The sequence below is a fragment of the Scophthalmus maximus genome, chromosome 3 (assembly GCF_022379125.1).
Source record: "Scophthalmus maximus strain ysfricsl-2021 chromosome 3, ASM2237912v1, whole genome shotgun sequence".
Classification (NCBI taxonomy): domain Eukaryota; kingdom Metazoa; phylum Chordata; class Actinopteri; order Pleuronectiformes; family Scophthalmidae; genus Scophthalmus; species Scophthalmus maximus.
The window spans coordinates 10,380,001-10,405,000 of record NC_061517.1 but is presented as its reverse complement, the minus strand read 5'-3'; the positions used below and the strand labels follow the sequence as shown (position 1 = coordinate 10,405,000).

The 25,000-nt window shown below is 44.9% G+C and overlaps 1 protein-coding gene across 7 annotated transcripts in view; it reads right to left on the bottom strand.

Moving 5' to 3' along the window:
• Positions 1–25,000, bottom strand: part of LOC118317407 (cyclin-dependent kinase 17) — a 32,358-nt gene that overhangs the window by 2,477 nt on the left and 4,881 nt on the right. For 2 of the 7 annotated variants that reach the window (XM_035646062.2, XM_035646055.2), the window contains exons 2-16: positions 23,571–23,730; positions 21,193–21,357; positions 11,675–11,808; positions 8,861–8,986; positions 4,101–4,157; positions 3,873–3,987; positions 3,547–3,641; positions 3,369–3,431; positions 2,886–3,009; positions 2,065–2,185; positions 1,505–1,602; positions 1,286–1,391; positions 989–1,031; positions 792–882; positions 629–706 (exon numbers count right to left, since the gene is read on the bottom strand). In XM_035646062.2, coding sequence (XP_035501955.1) covers positions 629–706; positions 792–882; positions 989–1,031; positions 1,286–1,391; positions 1,505–1,602; positions 2,065–2,185; positions 2,886–3,009; positions 3,369–3,431; positions 3,547–3,641; positions 3,873–3,987; positions 4,101–4,157; positions 8,861–8,986; positions 11,675–11,808; positions 21,193–21,357; positions 23,571–23,700 — 1,546 coding nt within the window. In that variant the 5' untranslated portion in view covers positions 23,701–23,730. Of the gene's footprint in view, positions 1–628; positions 707–791; positions 883–988; positions 1,032–1,285; positions 1,392–1,504; positions 1,603–2,064; positions 2,186–2,885; positions 3,010–3,368; positions 3,432–3,546; positions 3,642–3,872; positions 3,988–4,100; positions 4,158–8,860; positions 8,987–11,674; positions 11,809–15,104; positions 15,832–15,854; positions 16,116–18,966; positions 19,107–21,192; positions 21,358–23,570; positions 23,731–25,000 lie in introns of those variants that run through there. The other 5 variants (XM_035646057.2, XM_035646058.2, XM_035646061.2 and 2 more) reach the window with 4 other exon arrangements.

Genomic DNA, 25,000 nt, shown 5'->3' with positions numbered 1-25,000 from the left:
TGTGAGCACACAAACATACATCAGAACTAATCACGACGTGTGGCTGCAGGGTGACTGCCATTAGTCTCTGAGCACAAACCTGGACAAATTGAAATTTCGACCAAAAGACGAGGCTAGATTAAAAAGCCGTCACAAATTTTCACAGCAATTCATCTGATTGCAGTCAAAATATTTCACTTAAAGCCAGGCATGTCAACATTAGGGTGCTAGAGGAAAAGTCAGGGTGGTCACCAATGTCACCGAGGATTCTCTGTCTGGGAAGCCATGTACTAAATTTCAACTGACGTTCCCTATGGAGCCGCACCACTGGCATAGCTGAAATACGATGATGGCCAAGTCAAGCCCTACATTCATTATCGCTTTTACGTGGATTGCAGTATGTTGTCAGTCATTGGAGTTGGGGATCTGTGTGTAGTGGAAGCATGGACCTGGTGACTGACTGGAAAACCGTGTGACATGACCACATAGTGGCAGAAGAGACGACATAAAGACAAAGCAAAGACAGAGAGAGAAAAAAAACCCAAAGCAGAGGAAGAGGACAGGGAGCAGGGCCTATCCTCTATTCCCATGGGAATTCTTGATTCCCTGCTTTTTTCCACCCTCTATTTTTCTACCTTGGAGGACTTACTTGACTCAGGGAAGACTGAGGATCTCTTTCCTGGATCTTTCTGGAGCTGAATGCCTTTAACGGAGAAGATGGATGCAGCTAAAAAAAATGACAACAGAGAAGTTAGTGAGACAGTGTGTGCGGCTCGTGTATGTCCACAACAAGTCAGGTTGTGTGTACTCACTGTCAGCCAGCGTTTGAACCTGCTCGCCAAAAGTTCTGAAATACGAGTGTCCGAGAGCATCCTCGGCTGAAACGCGCTTCTTTGCCTCAAACTACCGACAAAAAGACAGGATGGTTAGCTTATTGTGCAATTCTTTATTCTTTAGGTATATATTTTGTATGTTAAAGCTATCATCTGCATACAGCAACGTTGTTTACCTGTAAAAGCAGTGAGAGCAAGTCATGACCATCATTGTCTATTCTGTAACAAAAAGCAAAAGAGAAAGTGAGGGAGAGGAAGAATTGAGCGTCAGTTTAGTCAAACGCTGACATAAGCCTTATAGAGCAGTGTAATGTTCCTGCCTTTTCTACACAGGCGGAAATGCTTGACTACAGTTTCTCCTGAAAATCAATTTGCATCTTATTTTATCATGTTTAACACATCACAGTCTCTTAATCCACACACACACGTGTGCACATGAATGTGGGTGAACTAACACGCCCAAATCTACACACCTGGGTGCGTGGTTGACGAGGGGTTCTGCGTTGTATTGAGGGAAATTGTACGTTTTAAACTCTTCACTGGTGGTGATACCTTGCCAAGTCTCTTCCGTAGGAGTACCTGTTAAAGAGAACAAAGATTATATAATGCACGTGTGCATTCAATAATTCATATACAGTGCACACGCATGAAAAGCAAATGCTCATCCACATTCCACCTGGTGTTTCTCTTACCAAGGATGCGGAATATGAGGTGAAGCTCATCCTCCACAGTCGATCCAGGGAAGAGAGGTCGGCCCGTGATCATTTCATAAAAGATGCAGCCCACACCCCTGGACACAGGGGCAGACACAGCAAAGAGGTTACATGATTACATCACATTGAAAATTGTACTACAGGTGAACTTGTTGTGAATATATCCATTGGCCCATAACCATTTAAATGCAGAGATCAAAGAGAATAAAACTTGAGTAAAAAAAGGGAAAGGGAATCTCCCCAAAGAATGCTCTTCAATGAGATCCACAATGTTTATGTCACAGATTCATTTCATAAAGTCCTCAAATTCTGTCAAACATTTACCTTACAATGACATTAAATTAAAGGCAAATTAACAAAAAAATGTGGGTTCTGTCCAGTGACACTGGTAAAAGAAAAGTGTGGAGATTTGGGGGAAGCATGTGGAATAAACAGAGGCAGAAACAAAAGCACAAAAAGGACATAGCTAAAGAGACAGAAGCACAGGGTTTTCCCCCCGTAAAACTTTGTGTTGTTCCTGTAAATGTGTGTTTGCTCACCACATGTCAATGGGTGTAGAGTACTCAGTGGAGCCCAATAGCACATCTGGTGGTCTATACCATAATGTCACTACTTCATTTGAGTAGGTCTTCGTGGGGACAGACTTGGCGCGTGCCAAACCTGAGTTCAAACACAAGAAGGGACACGAAATTAGGCAAATGTTACCTTATGTATCTAATAAGGCGAACAGATCAATAAAATATCCTACCAGAACTTCACATACAAGAATAAAACTTCAACTTCATTGAAACTGCAAACACAACTGCATATTTTGTTATTACTCTTTGGAAATTGGACATTATCTTGAAAGTGCACACATTACTTTAAATTTATGGATAAATTCTTAATCCAGATTCCTGTTTCAATTTGATCACATTCTAAAAAATGAATTGGTAATTTACACAGCGAGACCACACCAACACAGGTGTAGCATGACAGGTTGCCATGTTTCAAATTTTACCTACAGGGGGCAGTGTTGGGTGGTTATTCACTCTTCCTGTTGGGTTCAAGGATCAGTATGTCCTCTAGGGGCTGCTAGTGAGGCTTTCAAACCCATGCAATATAAAATAAATATAAAAAATAAATAGATAAAAGGCAAATCTTTAAAAAACCCTGTATATCTAATTGTAGCTTGTAGTCCAGGTTTCAACATAGAGCTTTGAAAACTGCAGTTGTTTTTGAAGAAAAAGCAAGCACATACTAAAGCCGTCCATGTTAAAATCACTGTATCAACCTGTGCTAACTCAACACTTGGGCATCTGAAAAGTCAAACCAACACAGAAAGACTGGCAAAGTGATTCGAGCAAAAGTGTTGCTGTACCAAAGTCTGCCAGTTTGAGCTCTCCCTTTTCATTGATGAGCAGATTCTGGGGTTTCAGGTCTCTGTGGAGGACCTTCCTCCTGTGGCAGTACGCCAGACCTCGTAAGAGCTGGAACAGAAAGATCTGGAGAGGAGATGAGAGGAGATGCATATGACTAAATATTACACTAAGGCAGACTTTAGCCATTTGCAAACATGAACTGCAGAAAATGTCCGGACATAATCCAGAGTTTGCCGTCACATATGGAAAAACGCAGCAGCAGCAATTTTGTGGCATACAGAGGGTTAGGGTTAGGGTTAAAAAAACTTTTTTAGATTTATCATAATAACCCAAGCTGTTAACGCTATTTCACCATTTCAAATATAAATCAAGACAAGACAGAATATCTGATCTGATTTTAACTGAGTATTGATATTGTTGCAAATATGATTGTATTTAACAGCACTTCTTCAGTCCTGACCAGGTGTATTACTCCGAATTACCTTGACATTGTGAACACTCATGATGCTCCCACAGTCGTCCATATACTGCTTCAGGTCTTTTTCCTGATGAGGAAGGAAGAAAGAAAGAAAGAAAGAAAGTAGATAGTAGATTTCCATCAGTAATTCCTTTTAAAACACAAAAACGCACACAATAAGCATGAACAGCACAGACACTCACCAGGTACTCAAACACGAGTGTCAGGCACTTGTCCGTGTGGATAATGTCATGGAGAGTGACAATATTGGCGTGCTTCAAGTCTTTCAGGAGAGACACTAGAAGAAGGAGACATCAGTCAGTCAAACAAAGACAACCTGTGAGAGAAAATAAAGAAATACAAAGTCCCCATGGTTCAGGGAGCGACATGGCATTTACAATTTAGCATCGACAGCATGTCCCAACAACACTGTCAAAACCTTAGAAGCTCCTTGACCGCAAGGTTCTATATGTTGACCTATGTTGAAATGCACTTCTCAAATCACATGATTTTAACTCGAGTCGTGTACCTTCTCGGATCGCAGTGCAGGGCGCGCCCTCCTCGTGCTCCAGTCGGATCTCTTTCAGAGCCACTAAATTGTCTGTTAACTTGCTTCGACCTTTAAATACAGTAGCATAGGTCCCCTGCGGAGATAAAAAAAAAGCATGTGAATGCATATGCAATAAAGCAAAATGAGTACTTGACGAGTTTGCGTGTGCTGAGTGCCCATTTCACCGATTGTGTTTCTCGAGCTCACCTCTCCGAGTTTGTCCAGTTTGATGTAGGTCTCAAGTTTCCCAAAGCCGATTTCAGACTGGAGAGAACAGAAAGAAAGAAAGAAAGGTTACCAGCGTTACATTTATGAATGATCGCAGAGCCACTGCCCATTCATTTGGCCATAGCCCGATTGTAGACCAGGCTTGGCCACGTAATTCATAAGAGAACCCACTCTTGAATCAAATCCTCCAGGCCAAGGCTGATAGTCCAGATTTTTCAGTCCCATCGCTGCTTACATGTGGCCGACAACTGCAGGGGTCTGAGTCACCAGGACTTGTCATTCTGTGTGTGTGTCTCTGTGTTTGTGCTAAAACCACAGCTTGGTTTCTCCAACACTCTGCACTGCTGCATTCATGCTACATGTTACATTTATGTCCTCATATCTGTGCTAGAAGTTATTATAACACTTAATCATACACACGTAATACCTGCTGACATACACAGTTCAGCACCACAAACACTATTCATGACACAAAGTTTAAATGGCATGTGTCTGATTGGATAGTGGAAATTGGACAGTTAGAGGAATGTGACGTTAATATATAATATTCATATTTCCAATCTGGAATATTATGATTAAACAAAATCTGTGCAAATAGTGATCAGCTGACATGGTTAGGCCTCCAGAGTCAATAAGTTTGAGTGTTTGTACCCCTACGTTAATTTTCTGGGGACCCCTCCTTATGGGTTGTCTTCCACTTCACCTCTCGCCTTTTTGCCAATGTACTCCATGGGAGAGGTATAAGTGACATTGTGGTTGTGCATATTTCCATATTTTTGCCTCTCTGCTGTTATCATTGTGGGTTTTGCATCTCTCTCTCTCACACCCACATCACCGTCAGTTTCATATATATTTTCCGGCTACAGGAAGTCAGTACAACAAAGACAACTGAGGGCGGCTTGGGTTTTTCCACTCTAGACAACTTAATGGGGACAACATATCATTTCTAAAGATTTTCTATGAATATCCTGCAGACATGTTTTTCACATCTGTGTATGCACAGTGAATTCTGAATTAATCCTGTTCTTAGTTAATAAAGGTTTAGCTGCATAATGTATGTGGCCCCTGGGTTTCCGGGTCATGAATTATAGATGGATGTAGCTGTGTCAAGCTGTGATACCCACAGGCCTGTCAGTGTTTATCCCCCACACTGACAGTGTTCCTCACTTATTTGTCTATCACTGTCAGGGTTCACTCTTCAGCCATGGTTTATCTGCGTTCATCCCTCTCAACGTACGCATATCCCTCAATCTTGTGCTGGCCTGTTCCATCGTGATGCTGATATGAGTGCCAGGCCAATGTTGCCTATGCGGGGGAGGGTCTCCGTGACCAAGTTAGCTGATGAGGCATGTGATATCTTTAAAGGCATGCCTAAAAGCCAACATCCTAACATGTTAGAACTCATGAAGACACATTTGCATGGTGACGTAAATGTATGAGAGTTTAAGTGGGGACAAAATAATATTTTTATAATTAATAAACAGACACAATCGCATTTATGGATTATTTATGTACTGGAAACAATATTGGTTTTGGTATCTGTATCTGTTGATGTTTGAAAATTATTTTAAACATCTATTGATGAAAGAAGGATGAAAACACATCAATGGAAACTGTGGAGATGTGTGTGCATTAGTGTATGCATGTACATTTTAGTATGGTTAGGGGGATGATTTGTGTGTATTTGATTGTGTCGCCCGTGGGCAAGAGAAAACTGTGTTTGTGATGAGACATACAGCCTATGCTCACACACTCACACACTCTCTCACACACACACACACACACACACACACAGACACACACACACACACACACACACACACACACACACACACACACACACACACACACACACACACACACACACACACACACACACACACACACACACACACACACACACACACACACACACACACACACACACACACACACACACACACACACACACACAGCTGCTCCCCCTGTGTTTGTGACAGGGGCTGTCAGGAGTTGTTGCTGAGCTGTGTTGCTCTTTTGGCAGGGGAGTCAGTCTCATGAGCAAAACGCACGCACGCACGCACACACACACGCACACGCACACACACACACACTCACACTCACACACTCATAACCACCCCACTAAATAAAACTGTGGCCTCTCGCCTTTTTGAAACATCTCTGTGTGCAAACGCTCTCCCTGTCTATGGGCCTTACAATGCTTTGTGTGTGTGTGTGTGTGTGTGTGTGTGTGTGTGTGTACCCCTGCGTATGCTTTCGATGGCAACGGGTTCATTTCATTTCCAACGCTCCAGTGAGCTTACTCAGCCGAATTAGGTCAGACCAAGTTTTAGCGATAAAATTAAAGCAACATAAGACAAACCAAACTAAATGCATGCACCGTCTGCGGCCCGTAAAAGAGTAGACGTACAGTACGGAGAAAAGGACTGACATAGTAAGAAATATAAGAAAAAACATGGCTACAAAGAGGATCGAACATGTATCGAGACAGAAGTCCATTACCTCTTAAGAGTATCGAGAGTGGGAGAGGGAAAATGACAGGCTTCTGCCCAGAAGGCAGACATGGGATGTGGGTGGAAAGAAGAGCCCGTTCATTAACGTGATGTAACCAGCTCGAATCAATCAACCAATACACATCTCGCTCGCTGTCACCTTTTTCGTGTAAACGCAATGATAACAACTGACAGAGTCTGACCAAAAGAAATGGACCGCCAATTGAGTTGAACAGGGATTTTTTTGTTGTTGTTTTTTTAATCAGTTAACAATAGCATAATATATGTGAACAGCAAAATATAAGTTAGCAGCGAGAGGGTTAGGTATAAAGTTAAAGAAGGATTAAATAGGTTAGGGTTAGGGTTAGTGTTGCTTAAAGCCATCAAGTGTTGTGGCTTGAGATAAAAACTACATTTCAGAGGCAGACGTAGGTCCAGGCATCTACCAATCTGAACGTCACTGGTGCAATCCCCGGCTCATCCAGTCCGCGTGCCAAAGTGTCCTTAGGCAAGAGACTGAACCCAAGCTTGCCCCTGACAGCTGTGGGAATAGGATGTATGATAGGGAAGCGCTATATATATGTATATATAAATTTGTGTGTTCGAATGGGTGAACATGACTCGCAGTGTGATGCGCTCTGATTGGACGTGAAGACTAGAAAGGCGCTATACTAACGCAGCCCGTTTACCATTTCCTCAGCACCATGGAACACTGAATCTCATTGGACGGATGTGAATAATTGATTATCGGTGGGCAGCAGCCATGAGAGGAAAATTGATACCAACCGACTTCGCTTGCATTACACTGGACTCAAAGATCGAAATACACGGTTTCAGATGTGGATGGTTCTGGTATGGGACACCGGACACATTAGCCCAAAAGCCATTACATCACACTGTGCCCACGTACGGTTATTTCAAAGTAAAGGGTGACCGAGGAAGCACACTCGCTCTTAAGTTAAATATATATATATATATATATATATATATATATATATATATATATATATATATATATATAAACACACACGTAATTCTGCTTCGTTGCACCACACTAAATACCATAAAGTAAACAATATGAGTAACTCTACATAGACTTTCCAGTCCAGTAAAGGCTGCTTTAGCTTTCATCTCAGCATCCATTTTTCTTTTCTTTAAATCCCCTCTGAATATATTTGTTTGTCCTTGTTTTCACCATCATATCACTTTTTTAAAAACATGTCTTCCTGTCATCTGTTCCCCTCATCCCGTCCCTCTCCGTGTCTTTCCCTCTCTCTTCCTTGCTCTCTGGCTCCCCTTCAAGGTGTCCCAGCGTGTAACCCTAGCCAGGAGAGGAGCAGCAGCAGATGAGTCCGACCCAGCTGCTGAATTATTGATTCCTCTATTGCATCACGTACGTACAGCAACCGCTGCCACACTGCGAGACGACAGGCGACGTAAGAAAATGACTGCCACCCATTAAATGTTGTAAAGACACAAACATCTCTACAGACTCTCCTCATCTCCTTATGATCTGCCCTTACACCATAAAACCTCTCTCTTTCCCAGCAAACCTCCCTTCCAACATTCCTCCCTTTCATCTCCACGAGACTCCTGCAGAAAAGCTGTGTCATTAAATAGCTTCAAGCAGAGAGCCGGAGGCAGGGCACCGGCCCCGTTCAATAATTACAGCGAAAAGACGGTCGATAGAGGGCAAATCCTTAATGCTTTCCCATAGTGTATCCAGGCTTTTCGGGAATCATGGTTTGAGTAAAGTAGACTGAATTTGATTTAAAAAAAAAAAGAGTAAGCGTGCTAGGCGGAGAGACTGAGAGAAACTGAGAGCACTGCACTCTGGCTTTTTATTCAGTCCTGTATGGAGGGAGCTGTGAGGATTTGAGTGATCGCAGGAACAAAAGTTTAACGTGAAATAAATTGTGACCAAGTGAAAGAGCAGGTGAACTTCAGCAGCTATACAAGGGGCGTAAAAGCACATGCCGTGCACATTCATGAGTGTCTGTCTTTTCTTACCAATCACTCCTCCTCTGTCCATCCAGTGGCAAACACCTCCTCTCCATCCCACCCCCAGTTTCATACTCATAACAGCCTCGGCCTTAATACATAGACTCCTTCATTTATCTCCTACAGAGCCATTGTAAGCTCTATAGCATAATGCATATAGCAACTAGTTTCAGCTGCTTTGCACACATATTCGCAAATGAAAAATATGCACACACACACACACACAGGCACACACTGAGCACTGACCAGCGAAGCACGCCGTAGCCTGCGGCTCATGGGTTTGTCGAAGGGCGGGCTGTTCATCGCAAACTTCTCCAGGTAGCCCTCCGGTAGCCTGATATCAGCTGGGAGAGACAAACGTTTGTTTATGTCCTGAAACAGAGAGAGAGAGAGAGAGGATTCCAGAGGGAGAAAGAAAGGTTTATGAGTATTGTCACATATCATGTTGAATTCCTTCCACCAGCCGCAACCTGTAACCCTATGGCCGTAGTCAGGGAGGGATTCTCCATACATATCAAATACATTCATTTACGCAGATACATAATTACGTGTGGATATTCAAATTTATACCGTAAAAAGGACACATCCTAATTTGATCAAAATTATTAAAGGATATTTGGAATCTTTTAAATGCGGTGCAACATTAGCTGTGATAACACAAACAGATCAAGCTAAAATACATAATTTTAAATTGAGTTTAAAAAAGTAGCGTAGCGATGAGAAACGTCACAGTTAGCCTGGCAAGAAAAAAAAAGGTCAAATACAAGGCTACTACATAATGGGACAAGATCCAAATAAGGTGCTGGCAAATTTCAGGCTTATTCTCAGACGACACTGTTGGCAGAGTGAGAGGGTTGGCACACCGCTGTTCCCAAACCCCCAAACTCCACTCCACAAACTCATCTGGGACACATCTGGAAGCAATCTTTTTGTTATTAATCATGCTCGATACTTTCTCCTCCTACTCTTCTATGCCTTGAGTCGCAGATTTGTGAACTGTACAGATGTCAAGTTTGTGATTTCATGCAGGAGCTGTGCGATCTCTTGAGGAGGAACCGTGGTCAGTCTGCCTTTTGCTTATGATGAAGGCAGAATTTCGAGAGGTTTTTTTCTTTTAAACCACATGGCACATGTCAAGAGAGAACCACTGAGCAAACTACTCCACATCAACTGTAATAACTTTCACGTCCTGGTCATGGCTGCAATGCAATTTGTGCGGTGGTTCTTTTCCCCACAATACATTCCTCCTATATGCTATTCATGTAGGACATGTTCATTGGCAAGGTGCTAATCACATGTTACCATGGCAGCGGCGGCTGGCCCAGTCCCAACAGCCCCACGGTATGTACCCTCGATGTGTGCGCGCGTGTGTGATGTGTGTTTACATATGAACATTAGTGCTTAAAGATGAAAGGCATAGGGATTTTATGCCTGTAACGGTTTTATCTGAGCTCATTGGCCAAGATAACAACATGCAGTATTATATATATGCACATTATTACGAATACAACATGACCTTGAGGGGGTTTACACATTTTTTAAGTCCACTGGTTGTCTGATTCATAAAAACAAGACAGTAAGAATACAACACACTAAAGCTGCATAAAGCCACCAGAACATAAAAAAACACGTTTTTCACATCTACATTCAAGTATTTCATGCAATCCATAAAGGGAAGGTGATTCTGACGGGCAAAGCAGCAGATTTGTTTCGCACATGTCCACTCTCCATGCCGCGTTTCAAAAGCACAACAATGGACACAAGTTCACAAAGACACTGACACTCGTGCCCTCCTCTCCACGGGCAGAGACCGAATAAAGACCCACACATAAACACACGTGTCCCCATACTCACAATGCAGAACAGCTCTAGTAGCTCCCTCATTGTCCTCCTTAAAACGTGTCTTTCTCTACAGTCACACACATGCGCTTTCAACGATGCATGTCTCTGACCTGCCACATGACTGCACACACACACTGACGGGGAGAGAGAGGGAGGGAGAGAGAGAGAGAGAGAGAGAGAGAGAGAGAGAGAGAGAGAGAGAGAGAGAGAGGCTGGCACTGTGGTGGAGTGCCATCCACATGCTCAAAGGAGGAGGAGGAGGAGGAGGAGGACGCATGAGCAGAGGAGAGAGGAATGGACAGATTCCTGAGGGGAGAAAGGCAGATGGGGGGGAAGGGGGAAAACAGAGGGGGATGGCTGAGAGGAAACATTGTTTTTTTCCTGCTCTCTCCCCCCCGTCATTTTGTCTTCCATGTCACCCTCTCCCTCTTATCATCTCCTGAACTCGGTTCTTCTGGTTCTCGTCTCTCTTTGTCACACCAATAATTATTCCTACAGCCATAATTACTGTCTCACGCCGGCATTTTTCCTCTCTATCACGCCCCCCACCCCTGTCGGTGGTGAACATGGTCTGAATTCCCTGAAGTCCCTTCCACCGTTCGCAGCAGTCCGAGGCAGCAGCCTGTGTGTCCAGAGGCATTTCCCTTAATACTGCTGCGCTCACCGCTCTGCAACTCCTTCAAACGGACACGCACAGGCGCACGCACGAGTCTGACCGAGACACGAGGGACGGGGCAATAAAGCAACAAACAGCTAATTTACCTGTCCACAGTTAGCACAGGTGCACTCACGCAGACATGCGTCTCAGTGCATGATAAACATGGCTTTCGGAACGCACTGTCTACACCATTCAGCCGCATCATTAAAAAAACTAAAAAACTGATTTTAATTGTACATCTGCAGTGGGCAAAAGCCGGGACGTGGGCCTGTCCGATTAATCTCTAAGACGCTACCATCTGAAAGACTATATACTCCTCTCATTAGCATTTTCCTACATAATATAATGTGTGGTAAATAGTGAGGGAGTGAGTTGTCTATGGACAGAGACCAGATTTGATTTGGAAGGTCATTGTTGAATCTCAGTGAGTAATGTTGTGTCCACATGTGCTTTCCTCTGGTTAGATGTATGACCACAGTGGGTCTGGTTTAATAAAAACCTGTGAGTGCGTGTGTGTATGCGTGTGTGTGAGTGTGTGTGTGTGTCCTGGCCACCCGTACTTCATTAGAGATGCGCCGATGGTGGTTGTTCCTCATGCGGACCCTGACTGGACTCTGGACCTCATCGGAAGACGTCCCAGACGCCTGGTCACTCTCTCCGTCTGAGCCCATTTTCACATTCTCATGGACGATACCTACAAAAACACAAACACACACAGGCAGACTGTTATTGTCAGGACTTGCGCTCTGTGACATTATACTGGTGGAGAAACCGAACCTGAGCTGAACACTTTACATTCATCTTTAAAAATGCTTTCTACCATTTCATTCCACTCAGCTGCTTTGGACTGACACTGATGCACTGTCACTTTATTCTCATCCTCTATCACTCTCTCCACTTGCCCTTCGGAGGACACCACCTTTTGTCTTTCTCAGATTTCCTTCACCCCTCTGTCGAAGCTATAGCAGGGTCCCAATCCCCGGATTGTGGATTGTACCACCAACCATACGGGGGTGTTCGCTGAGCTGACTGTAGGTCTGAGATCGATATTACCCAGCATGCAGCGGGAGCTTTCCCATCTCTTCCTGCCGCCGCCCACCCCCCTCGCATACCTCCATCCGCCCCAGAATCCATCTGATTAATGAGTCACGGTGCCGCAGACAGGGCTGCCTCCTTCGGTGGTGTGAGTAAACGTGGGGGGAGGGTTTCTCTTTGGGTTTGGTTTCAGTGATGCCTCATAGCGCTTGAGTCTGGGTCATGTGCATCACATAGAGTATGTGTGAGTGGGTGTGTATGTGTGTGTTTGTTGGGGGGATCGGACTACAGATAGGTCCATTGGGACTTGTAACACTGTGGGGACAAAAATTGAGGTCCTGATATGCAGAGGCTGCTTTTTACAGGCTATGACTTGGTATTAGGTACAATTAGGTTAAGGTGTTTGGTTGTAATGGTTAAGGGTAAGGTAAGGGCCTTAGAGTTAGGGTAAGGGTAGTAAGTCCGTGTCCCCCACGGGGATAGTGAAATATTTTTTTTGTCTGTGCGAGTGTGCGCACATTTGTTTTGTATTTGGCGGAGGGACTTGACAGATTTCAAAGCTCGCTCCCTAATGTTAGTACTATCTTATTTTTGCCATCATCTACTGTTCACATTTTACACAGCCACCACGAGCAGAGAAGAGGGAGATGAACGGGGGAAGATTGGGAGACAAGGGGGGGAGGGTGTTTTTTGGTGAGAAGAAGTGATGAACTGGAAAGAAAAATAAGTCCCTTAAGTGACTGTGACACCTTCGGCCGTCCAGGACGGAACAACCGAGGGCCAGATAGGTAAAGAAATTCATTATAGTGTGCTGTCTGTCAGCCGCAGAGCGGGGCAACCCCACCTGAGGTAGTCATTGTTAGGTTCTGAGAACTGCTCTACGGATTCTGCCTGATGGCAAAAAAATAATATGAAAAAGATGCAATACGAAAACAATAATGCAAACTCTTTTACAACACGACCTTCTCTTTATTCTTATGGCCTACAAATAGTGCAAAAATGATTTCTTACATGGCCTCCGACCCACTCAGATGTGGGATAAGCCCCCATATGTTCACAGTGCCCGGCTCCACCCCGGGTGCTGACCGGCAGCGGTTTGTGGAGATGACATTTCGAAATGTCAAAATTGATGTCTACAATTGCCATTACTTCTACTACTGTGGACATAACCTCTAAACATCCTTGACAATTATTTACACACTTTAAATCTGATTCTTTATTGGCACTGCATCAGAGATTTTCTTACTGATGCAAACAGTCAAACGACCTGTTCAAATCTGAAACACTAATTTCAGCCTACATCTGTCCATTGGCCCGACTATCTGTTGACAAAAGCGGCATAAGCTCATTAGCAAAACACAACTCGAACACAACCCATCTGTGCAAATGCTCAGTAAACCGTCCCGTAGTCCGATGTACCGCCTGTGGCCTCAAATCCGCACACATTGATACAGGGCGTGTATAAAGAACAGCTCGGCGAGAAAGGAGAGCAGTGAGAAGTCCTTTCAGGTATCAACCCTCACAACCCAAACCCCCGATGGTGAAACATTAAACTCAAATGTAACCAACTCCAGAGGGAGGGGAAATTGATCCAGGATATCTACGTTCTTACAGACGCACCCACACGCACGAGTGGGTGAGTCTCCAGTGCTGCCATTATGTCACAGCGCTTTCTCACTTTCAGAGAGGTCTTGAGCTCGTCTGTTGGTCAAGCAGGTGCGAGTGCATGTGACAGGACGACTGACCGGAGGAGGAAAATTCCATCATCTGGGCCAGCCCCAAAAACGACCAAACACTATAATGACATCGACACACTTTCCTTTTTACTGAAAGTACACACACAACATCGTACGTGTCGATCACACAGGACACTGTTTCCCAGTCGTGTGCCGGTCACTTCTGCTCCATTTACACGGCAAACAAATAAGAGCAGACGGTGAGTTTCACGAGCGCCACCTGGCTCCCCCGTGTGGAGCCCGGCTGGCCTAGTTAGGGTTGCTGACTCCCTGCTAGGACGTCTGGAAGAGTGGCGTGTGCTGCTTTTAGAACGACCCTTACCTCATCCAACTCTGCATGTACTGCACTTACAAGTCTTAGCTGGAAAATCCATCGCAGGCAAATGTTTCCGGTGAGAAGACCCATGGAAAGGATGTTGAATTAAGTGAAGAGTGAGATTCCCTTCAAGAGCCCTTCAAAGAGTAATGAAGTCCTGGGAGAGCTTTTTTTTCTCCTTCTTTTTTTATTGGGCCAAACTCCACAAGGCCAGATATGGAGTTCAGTGGGTTGCTCAAGGGTGCATTGGTAGAATTAATAGTCACTCTCCACATCCAGTACATACAGGCTTTGAACTTCTCTTTTTTCTTCTCAGGCCAGGATTTCTCAAACTGTTTGTAAGCACAGCACATCATGCCCTCTTATTATCAGCATGTGCGGCAGGAATACAGATACCGCTGTCATTATGTTGACGAGCAAATGAATTACAAATTCAAAAGAACTTGAAGGACTGTTCACTTCATGAGATCCCCGAAGATACACCCACAGACACTGCCTTGGACCAACACACCGCATCTGTAGTCTTTGAACCAGCCACATAAAGGAGATAGTTTTGAAATGATTGAGTTTAAGATGTTCAAAGTTGCGGCATCAGCCTGAGTCTGACAGAAAGCTACTTAGCACAATTTTGTCTTCTTTAAAACCTCGGGACATTCGTTTAAACTAGACTTCACTTTTAAAGAGTGAAATCAGTATAAATATTAAAACATTACACATTACATTTTGTGTAATACGACAAAAACTAGAATCATTCAGTATCATCTATTGAACAATATTTTACCCCAATCTATTCAACACATATATGTTATTATAAAAAATGGCGTCTGATTCTTGGTAATGAGGAGACGAGGGATCAGGATGAAGACGAACGTGATGATGATGACGGCCGAGGATGAGACTCACCGATACGGATTCCTGGAGGACGACACGAGTCTAGCACTCGAAGCATGCGGAAGGGGGACAGCCTCAGCGGGGCGTCTCTCTCCCCCACTCTCACCACCTCTCCCACTCTGGAGTTCTCTACCCTCGAGTCTCCCGCCCTGGGGGCACGAGCAGGGCACCCTTGGGGGTTGCCCGACACGTCCATCGTTTCCGGAGAGTTCAAAAGCGCTACGGTTGCAAGTGTGTTTAAAAAAAATCCAAAAAAAAAATCAAAAACACATTTCACAAAAAGAGATTTAAAAGAAAAAAGAAAAAAAGGCCTGACCCAGGATTTAAGTAGCGGTCACTAATTGTGGATGAAATCCAATCTTCCGGCTGCCTCCGTAACACACGCATAGGTCTCACATTGGTAGGACAGTGCCGGCAGCTCAGACTCACTTAGCACAGGACAAAAAACTCCCTCAGCTGCTACTCCACTTTCACTGACTCTCTCTCTCTCTCTCTCTCTCTCTCTGTGTTTTCCTGTAGACACTCCCTCTCCTTCTTGCTCTTCTTCTCTCTCCCTTTCCGCAGTCACACTCCGCTTGCTGACTAAGGAAGGTCAAACACTGTGCAGGTAGGCAAAAGCGCCGCAGAGACCGTCCAGACACGCGCGCGGGCTGAAAACTGTTACACACCCATCGTCTCAAAACATAACAGGTGCTCTTCTGTCTCCGTCCGTACGGTTCGCACCGAAACACGATACGCGGGAGAACGGAGACGCAAACTTACAGATCCCTCTCGGGAAAGTCAAACACTTTCCACTGTCTGCTGTTCCAACTATCTGACTTCTTTGGCCCCCAGCTCTTCCCCTTCTCTCTGGCTCCCTTATTTTTCCATTTACAGTCCAGTGTCGTCCTCCTTTTCTCCTTCTCTTTCAGATCTCCTCCCCTTTGTCCTCCCTGCTCGTCCTCTGTTATTCAGCACAACACTCTATTCAGGCTGCCGCACCACTCTGCTCTCCCGACTGCTCCCCTCTGGCGCTCCCCTATCAGTGTTTTCAGTGTTGTTAGTGGTCCTGCTCCCTCCCTTCACCTTGCCGTTAGTCTCCTCCCTCTTGCATGATGCCAATCTCTCTCTCTCTCCCACCTCCCGTCTCAATCGCTCCCTCCCTCGCTCTTCCTATCGCCGTCTGGGTCCAGAGATCGTGTTAAATATACAGCACAGTCCTTCTCTTATTCCCACTCAGGAGCCAATGACAACATTTTCTGCCTGATCAGCCTCTTTATTTCACTCTGTCTCTATCACTCTCCATCTCTTTCGGCGGCTATCTCTCTTTCCCTCTCTCTCTCTCTTTCCCTCTCTCTCTCTCTCTTGCTCCTTCCCTTCCCTCGCCTCTGGCATCCCGGCTTCCATCTTTCCTCTCTCCTGCATTTTCTCTCCCTTCCTCTTCCCCATTCCTTCTCCGTCCTTCCCCGTAGACCAGAAGCACGGGCCATTATTCATGCTGGACCCGTGTGCACACAAACACAAACTCTCCCCGGCACGTGCCACCGCACACATTTACTGCACATGCTTAGACTACACGGCTGTCTGAAACAGCAGAAACACCAAACTTCCCTTCCTATCCATCCATCTATCTATCATCTATCCATCCATTTGTCCATATATCAATCTATCTATCTATCTATCTATCTATCTATCTATCTATCTATCGTACATTTTACTCCATTCCCTGTATTTTAAAATGAACAGTTACAACTTAATTTTTCCAACTGAGATCGTACATACTCAAGAAATGATCATTATATAACTTGTACATGGAAAAAAACGCAGGTAAAATGAGCTTCCCCTAACCTACTACAACTATTGCTTCTGTAATATATCAATAATAGGGTAATGATTCAATTATATAATCATGTGGGAAAGTGATGAGGGGGTGGCTTCTGCGCTGTGTGTACTTTTACTTTAAATCAACTCTGTGGTTAACGCGTACGTACTGTAAATTTAGAACGAACTAATGGGAACAATCGGAACAGTTCGTCCTAATCTGGTTCATGGGGACTCTAAAGTCTGAGTCTTTTATCTGGAAGATTATTAAATGGTAAGATATTTTTGAAACTGCCCCGTGGAAGAATATGATGACAACGGACAATGCTATTGAGACAGTCATGTGCATTTTTCATAAATATCTTAACACCATCAGTGCGTTATAGTCGCAAGCATATTCCCCTCCATGTGTCATAGAAACGGACATCAAAAATAACTGTTCATATATGAAATGCGCTGAATAGCAACTGCATCCAAAATGTCAGCAGGATTAAGTCTGAAATGCCACATTTCCTCATAATGACCTCAAGGATTGACACGTTAAAAGAATACATTCTTCAAATTTGTTCGGCTACTGCAGGAGAAAACCTCACCTCTCCCTCCGTGTCAATAATCAGGTTGTCTCCTCGTCCTCGAACTGATGGTCTGAACTGAGGTTCACACACCCTACGTGTCAATAAAGATGCACTCAATTATAAAGCTGCTCACACTAACACACAACCCGCAGTTTGCAGAAGCCAAATGCAATGATATAATTATCTTAGATGAGAACATGCAATATGTGAGATCATCGACTACCTCCTACTGCTTTCTGGCTTGGATTCAAGTAAAGAGTAATGGCAGCGCATGGACAGACATATATTGATGTAGAGTGCTGCATCCTTGAGCTTCATGCTGTTTAAAATGTCAAGGGCAGAGTCTCACCACGCAACCCGCCTTCACCCATTTACATTCACATGCGGCTTTAGACCAGACATTTCTCTCTTGCTTCCACGCAGCTTTCCGCTGCGTCCAAGGTCTCATTTCTTATTCCCTGTCACCGTTTCTTGCCAACCAGTTTTTTTTTCAAAACATCTTTGTTGTCACATTGGCTTGGCTACATTTGATATTACAATTAAAATATATAGTTTCCCTCGTTTTCTGTAAAATACCACAGTCAGCCTCCAGACTAGCGAGACAATAAAACTCAAAGTGCATATAACATCCCCGAGGAACACGCACGCGTGGAGAAAAACGCACACAAAGCTGGAGGGGAGGGAGAATTTAGACTGCGGTAATTACATCTAAACCTTTTATCTGCATCTAAGGAATCTTATTATTCACTTACTGGGCCCAGAGTGCCTACCGTAAGCTACAGGCTCATCATGTGCTGGTCCAAAACGCCTCTCCTCCCCTCCTCCTCTCTTTCCTACCTACTCTAAAAAAAGAAAAAGTGAGTAACATCCTTTACCCTCAAGCAAGCACACGTTAAAGCTTAAAAAAACGAACTACATAAAAGGAGTCCACTCCATTGTTCTTATTAAGCCCAATCTGGGAGTGAGAGGAGAGGGTTAATGTGAGCAAATGGATGGCTGAGAGTGCAGGGAGAGGGCTACAGCGATTAATGCAGCGTTAATGCATTGCATTAAATCCCTGGCACAGGCGAGTGTCTCTCATGGTGGACAGCACACAGGATGAGATAAGGCCGGTCTGAAAAGCTTTTCCGCCCCTTTATCTTTGCCTCATTCGGATTGTATCTGGAGGTTATATATAGCATTTTCGATATGTACGTGGTGAGAAAGAGACGGAGGGGAAAAAGAACGAGGAGACATCTGTGACAGCATCAGAAATGGCGGCCATGCGACGTGTTTTGACAAGAGCGGGCTGATTTTCAGACCTCTCTCTGTCTCTCTCCACGCAAAACAGACAGGAGGGCCGGCTAATCCTCCACAGTGCAACTAGAGATCTTCACGGAGGTGAGGTAGTGGCAAAAAAGCTGAAACGGAAAGTGCAGTGTTCATCCGCCCTGCCTGTAAGTACAGTCAGTGCGGTGGGAGTGAGTGTTGGCACAGCGAGCAACAGATGAATCACAAACCTGTAAAAGCTCTCCGGCTCGGGCAACCGGCCAGGCCCCCTCGAAAATGCACACATAACCCTGCAGTCGTGCCCACTTACACAGATGGAAAAATGTAATTGAATACTCTAAAGGATACATAGAGCGAGCTAGAAAAAAAGACAGAGAAAAGAGAAAGAGAGAGAGAGAGAGAGAGAGAGAGAAAGAAAGGAGAGAAACTGCAGCGGGAGAGAGAGAGAGAGAGATTGCATCATCATGTTGCTCTATTAATGGCTGCGAAGTGCTCCGACTGCCGAGTGGCACACGGTGAGTCAGCGAGACCAGCCACTGGGAAACACACTCACACACACACACACACACACACACACACACACACACACACACTCTCACATACACTCTCACACGGTGAGGCTCTTCATATTTCTACACCTTATCAAGATTTTAATAATAGAACAGGATCATTTCTCCTTTTTTTAAGGCTTTTTTCTGTGCTCGCAGAATGAAGTCACTCGGACAGATCAACGCTCAGCGGCCCTCAGGTAAATCCGTTAGAAATAGACAAAAGTCACGTTGGTCCAAAAGACACTGACTCAAACTTATTTTTTCAATATATAATATGTCCCACTCAGAAACTGATATGTCTTTAAATCAATGTTGGCCAATACTCTCATTATCTTAATTACATTTGCTTAACGCAAGTATTATAATGTAATCAGTATCATTCACCCTCAAGAAAAATCCACAATCAGCCGGGCTCCATTTTCCACATACCCATAAGCCGTCTCCAGACATGAACCCCGGAAAATGTCGGGCACCCAATTTTCCAGACATTTTCCAGGGTTGGCGGAGTTTGCCGTTCACACATGACGAGCGCAGCAGGAGATCGGCCGAGTCAGACGTGGTCACAATAACAACGGGAGAATGTACAGAACACTCCGTGGCGTCTGGGTTACATCGCGCAGGAGGACCGGACATTCAGCATTCGGAGAGCTGTGTTTTCGTTTACAGTCAACAACACGCCCACTCGCTCGCTGTGAATTCTCCGGCTGTGTTTATCCTGATCATTCTTAAGTTCTCATGTTTGTAACTTCATCCCTTTTAGCATTTTGCGGCATCCAACTACTATGGTACACTGGTGCTGCTGCTGCAGATCTGGATAAAACCTTTTATATTTTCTACTAACCATTGAAAACCATTGATCTGATCGGAAAGACTATTGTATTGTAGGCAAAGTGCTTGTGTAGTGAAGTGTAGTTCAGTGTAGTGTGATAACACAACAATTTAACATTGTATCAATAATATCAGCAATCGCACTGAAAGTAATCAAATGATACCCACCACTGCGCTGCTGTCTGAGTTTCTTTAGAGAGATTGTTTGAGTTTCATCCGCCCACTCTGATCATATTCCCACCTTGTAGAATTGCAATGAGCCATGAGCTCCATTTACAAGACTAGTTCTCTTGTCAGCCAATATTGAATGAATCAAGAAGACTTTTCGAGGTCTATCTGCAGTTCATGCAGCCAAGGACTCGGGGGGCAGTACAAAGCTAACAGGACTCCTGAAGGAGCCATTGTGGGACTACCACTCTCCCACCACCCTGTCGATCGCTCCCTCCTTTCATCTGGATTTTTTTCTCATTTCTCCCTCCCCATCGCTCAGCCCCCCATAAATCTATTTCTCGCTGCTTTCTAAGCTTCATCTCAATCTGAACCCATCCAGCATTCAGGTCTCCAGCTCCTCCCTTTCGCTCTACTCCCGACTCCCCCTTCCTCTCTCTCTCTCTCTGTCCCACTGCTCCTGATATAAGCTGTTCTGCCACAGTGGGAAATGAGATTACTGGGATCCACAGAACCGCGGACCACACGTTCCATTATATAATGCAAACAGACAGAAGGAAACAAGGGATTGTGTGAGCATCGGGGTGTTGTGAACATGTGCATGTGTAAGTGTGTGGGTGTTTGTGCTTGTTGGATTAAGGTCATTAGTGTTTTATCCTTCCAGATCCAGGGTAACAGTTGGGGGGATAGTCAAATATGGTTTGACATGCACATTGACTGTAGCTGTACAATATTTGCATATAACAATCTCAGCTTTTTAAATTTTGGAGCAAAAGGGAGCATAATGGAAATTAATTAAAAATGAAATACAGTAAAGTAAATGTACGTGGTTATTTTCCACCTTTAGTCTGTGCAGCCATATATGGTGTGTGTGTGTGTGTGTGTGTGTGTGTGTGTGTGTGTCTGTACCCAGAGATCCAGTCCTGTGCAGGCTCAGGTAGGCTTTGTCCCTTTCCAGCCCCCCACCTGGTTCTCTGCGCAAGGCGGTGCGGCCCAGGTGACCAGCGTATTGACGCAGGAAGGAGGGAGCGCTATGCGAGGCAGGAGGGTGCATGGCGCACACCACCATGGGCTCTGAGACACATGATGCAGACGGACAGCCAGGGACAGGGAGGGGGAAAAACAGAGAGTGACAGAGAAGACGAGAAAGAGAAGAGAAAAACTCCGAAGGACAGCAGATTGGCAACAAAAAAAAAAGGTGAGGAGAGAGAGTTCGAAACCAGAAGAAGCGAGGCAAAGTAATGGGGATAATTGGGAAAGAAAAAAGGATGGGGAGAAGAACAGCAGATAGTAAATTACCGGATTTGTAAGAGGGAACAGGAGAACAGGAGAAAGAGGAAAAGAGACGACACAAGGTCACACAAGGACTAGACACAGAAAGGTTGCAGCAACATGTAGGGACAGTACAGTATGTAGTAGTGATAGATAAAAGGGTGGAATACACACAGCTGCGACACTCAATGTTAAAAGAGGGAACAGTCGTGGCACATAGAAAAAGAAATAGCCATGGACTATACATGAGTCATGAGGCATGCATAGTGGAAAATATGTTGAGTCATACACCGATCGATACTGACGTTGAGGAACAGAGAGTAAAGCAGAGACGTGCAGAAGAAAAACTAGCAGACACAGTGTAGGAAACACAGACATAAGGGAGTGTCCAAATCACTGATGGGAGGAGTGGAATAGATATTTAACTAACTAAACTAAAATCTGTGGCTTTGCAGACAAACAAAAGGCTTTTGCGGGCAGAATACCCAGTCCCTCACAAACGTATGGAACAACCGGTGAGGACGCATGCATCGCCAACTTGTCCTTCACATCCGTCCCTCTCTGCGACTCCTTTTAGCGGAATGTGGCCCGCACGTCACCGTCTCCCATCTTTCAAATAATCCCCAATTTCCTACACATTGCACCGTAAATTCCACGGTGATCCCCGAGCATTAGGGCTTAATGTTCCCCTTAAAATCCTCACATGACTCCCTTCCTGTCTCTCGCCTCCAATAACACCGGTCTAAGTCCTCCAAGAACACATCTGAGGTCAGCGCCAGCCTCCACACGGCTTCTAATTAGCACTTTGAAATGTGAGAATTTTTTTTTTTTGCACATAGTCACGAGGCTGACTCAACAAGGGAAAAGGTCAAGAGAAGATGATAAGTAAAAAGATGTATAGCCGCGGTTAAAGTTTAATGTCTTTCTCCTCATCTTCGACATCACTTCCTCCATCCCCACTCCCAGTCTCTTCCTTGCTCCTTGCACTCACTGGAATTGTACTCGCGCACCTCGTGCTATTAAGGACGAAGGACAGAGGGAAGTATAAATAGGAGGAACAGAAGAGAGGCGGCAGGGATCGAAATTTATCAGGTGAAGATGTTGATGTTGCAGCCCGGGAGCTGGAATAACAGCGACGCCGAACAAACATCACTCCTTGTATCCACACTCAAAGCCAACACATCTAGCCCTAAAACACAGCACAGCTCTATTTGAACACTGAAAACGTGTCTTGTTTCCTGTTTGTCTTTTCTCCTTCTTTTTCCCTGAGACGAGAGCGTCTGCTGGAACACGGGCAAGCTAACCTCGCTCCGCGTTCTGACCTGGTTTCTGCTTGAGGGCGAGATGAAGACGACCAACACAGAGACTGACCACAGACATGATGTTTGTGATCAGGTTGGGTCCCTGCAGACCTGCAGTCCTGGAAGACGCCCACCAGATGGCGACCAGAGTTTCTGAGAATGACACTGCTTTTTCCCCACACATCAGTGTATCTGAATTCACAACAAAACTTTGTGAATGCACGTACAACTCCAGAATAGCACTCCCGTCGGACTAGATCACTGACGAAGTAGAGTGAACAGCGAAGTGGTGGACGACAGAGATGATGATGATGATGATGGGGTGAAGGTGATGAGGGTTACGATGGCTCGTGGGGGGAAAAGCTCGGGTGAAACTGAGCATGTGGGTTGTTTCAGGAGCATTTTGGTGTAAATTAAAGACATACAAGGGGTGGAGGACAGCGCAATCATTTTAACAGCCGCCATAAGTTTGTACAGTTTGTCACAAGGACCTCTGTGTTGACTCGGCACACCGTCATTAGCAAACCATTATATGTTAATACCTCCGCACTGAGCTGCTGGAGGACGTGAGACGCCAACGTGAGACGCCAACTATGTATTTTTACTGTTTCTTCTGTTATGAACTGAGTTACTCTACCTACTTTGGAGCAGGTGCATTACATACTACATGCTTGTGTGTCCCTGCGTGGCGGCACAGCAGTTTACATGTCTCACCATTGTCCCTGGCTGTGGTCGGCTCGTCCAAGGCCATCTGCTCCGCCAGCTCAGACAGGGAGTCGTCGACTGGCCGGGCGCTGCGTAGAGACATGGACAGCCTCCGCTTGATTATCTTCATCCTGTCCATCTCCTCGACCGCACCACCGGGGCCCACGGGCTGAGGAGGGAGACAACCACCGAAATCATCAGTATCATCCCCATCGTCACAGTAATGGATATTGTTCTCGTTGTGACCGCGAACGGATCCACACACTGCCCCGTTAATCTTTGTACAGAGAAACGACTGCAGTGCAGCCTCGGCGCATTTTCTACAGTTCTTTGGGCTCCCGGTGATTGTGTTTGCTCACGCGGCGTGTTCTCATTGTTATGTATCCCAAGTGCAAACATTGCAGGATGAAAGAAAGAAAATGAGGGAGAGAAAGGCAGAGAAAGAGAGCGACATATTAAAAAAAAATTTAAATAAAAAAGGAAAACATGTAAATGGCTGAATGTGGAAACTCCCCAGAGGTTTCAGACAAGAGCTGATATTTAATTGACACATATTTCACTGGCAGCTCCATACCGAAGTAAACCGACTGCAGAATACATCAAAAGCATTCCAATGCAAAAAATGACAGATGACAGAAGTTCTTCATACCCTATTTACACACACTTATCTGTGGCCTATTCCATGGTAGTCCGACCTAAGCTGGTGTCACATGACAACAACCAAACAAACTGGGTTCAAACACTGTACAGTATGAATGTAGTTACAGAAGAGGGAAGCATCCCAGCCTTAAAATGAATGGGGAGAATACCATCTGTTCTTTTTTCCAGCAAAGTGCTCTTTATATTCCACAGTGACCCACTTGTGTGTTGTGTATTGGTGTGTGTATTTACTTTACCTTTTGACATCAGTGAACTTTCAACATAATATGCTGTTCAAAGTGCCCCTCGGCAGACATTTAAAACATGGTTATATGTACGTTATGTGTGTGTTTGCATAAGTGTGTTTGGAAGTAACTTCTTTACTTGCCTGGAGGTAAAGGCAGCAATGTACTGTATTTCTGTCTCCCCTCCACTTCCTGCTCTATCCATCTAACCCATAAGGGCTCAGGAGCTGACATGCACAAGTCCACACACACACACACACACACACACACACACACACACACACACACACACACACACACACACACACACACACACACACACACACACACACACACACACACACACACACACACACACACACACACACACACACACACACACACACACACACACACACACACACACTGCCGTTCTCTTTGTGTCCAACCTTGGAGGGTTTCAACAAAAGCCATTCATCCTTTCAGACTCTGTCTTTCAGGCCTATTAGAGAGCGCCGGCGCTCTGAGGGAATTCAAACGCAGCGATCCTCATTCAGGACGACTGACTTTGTTTCA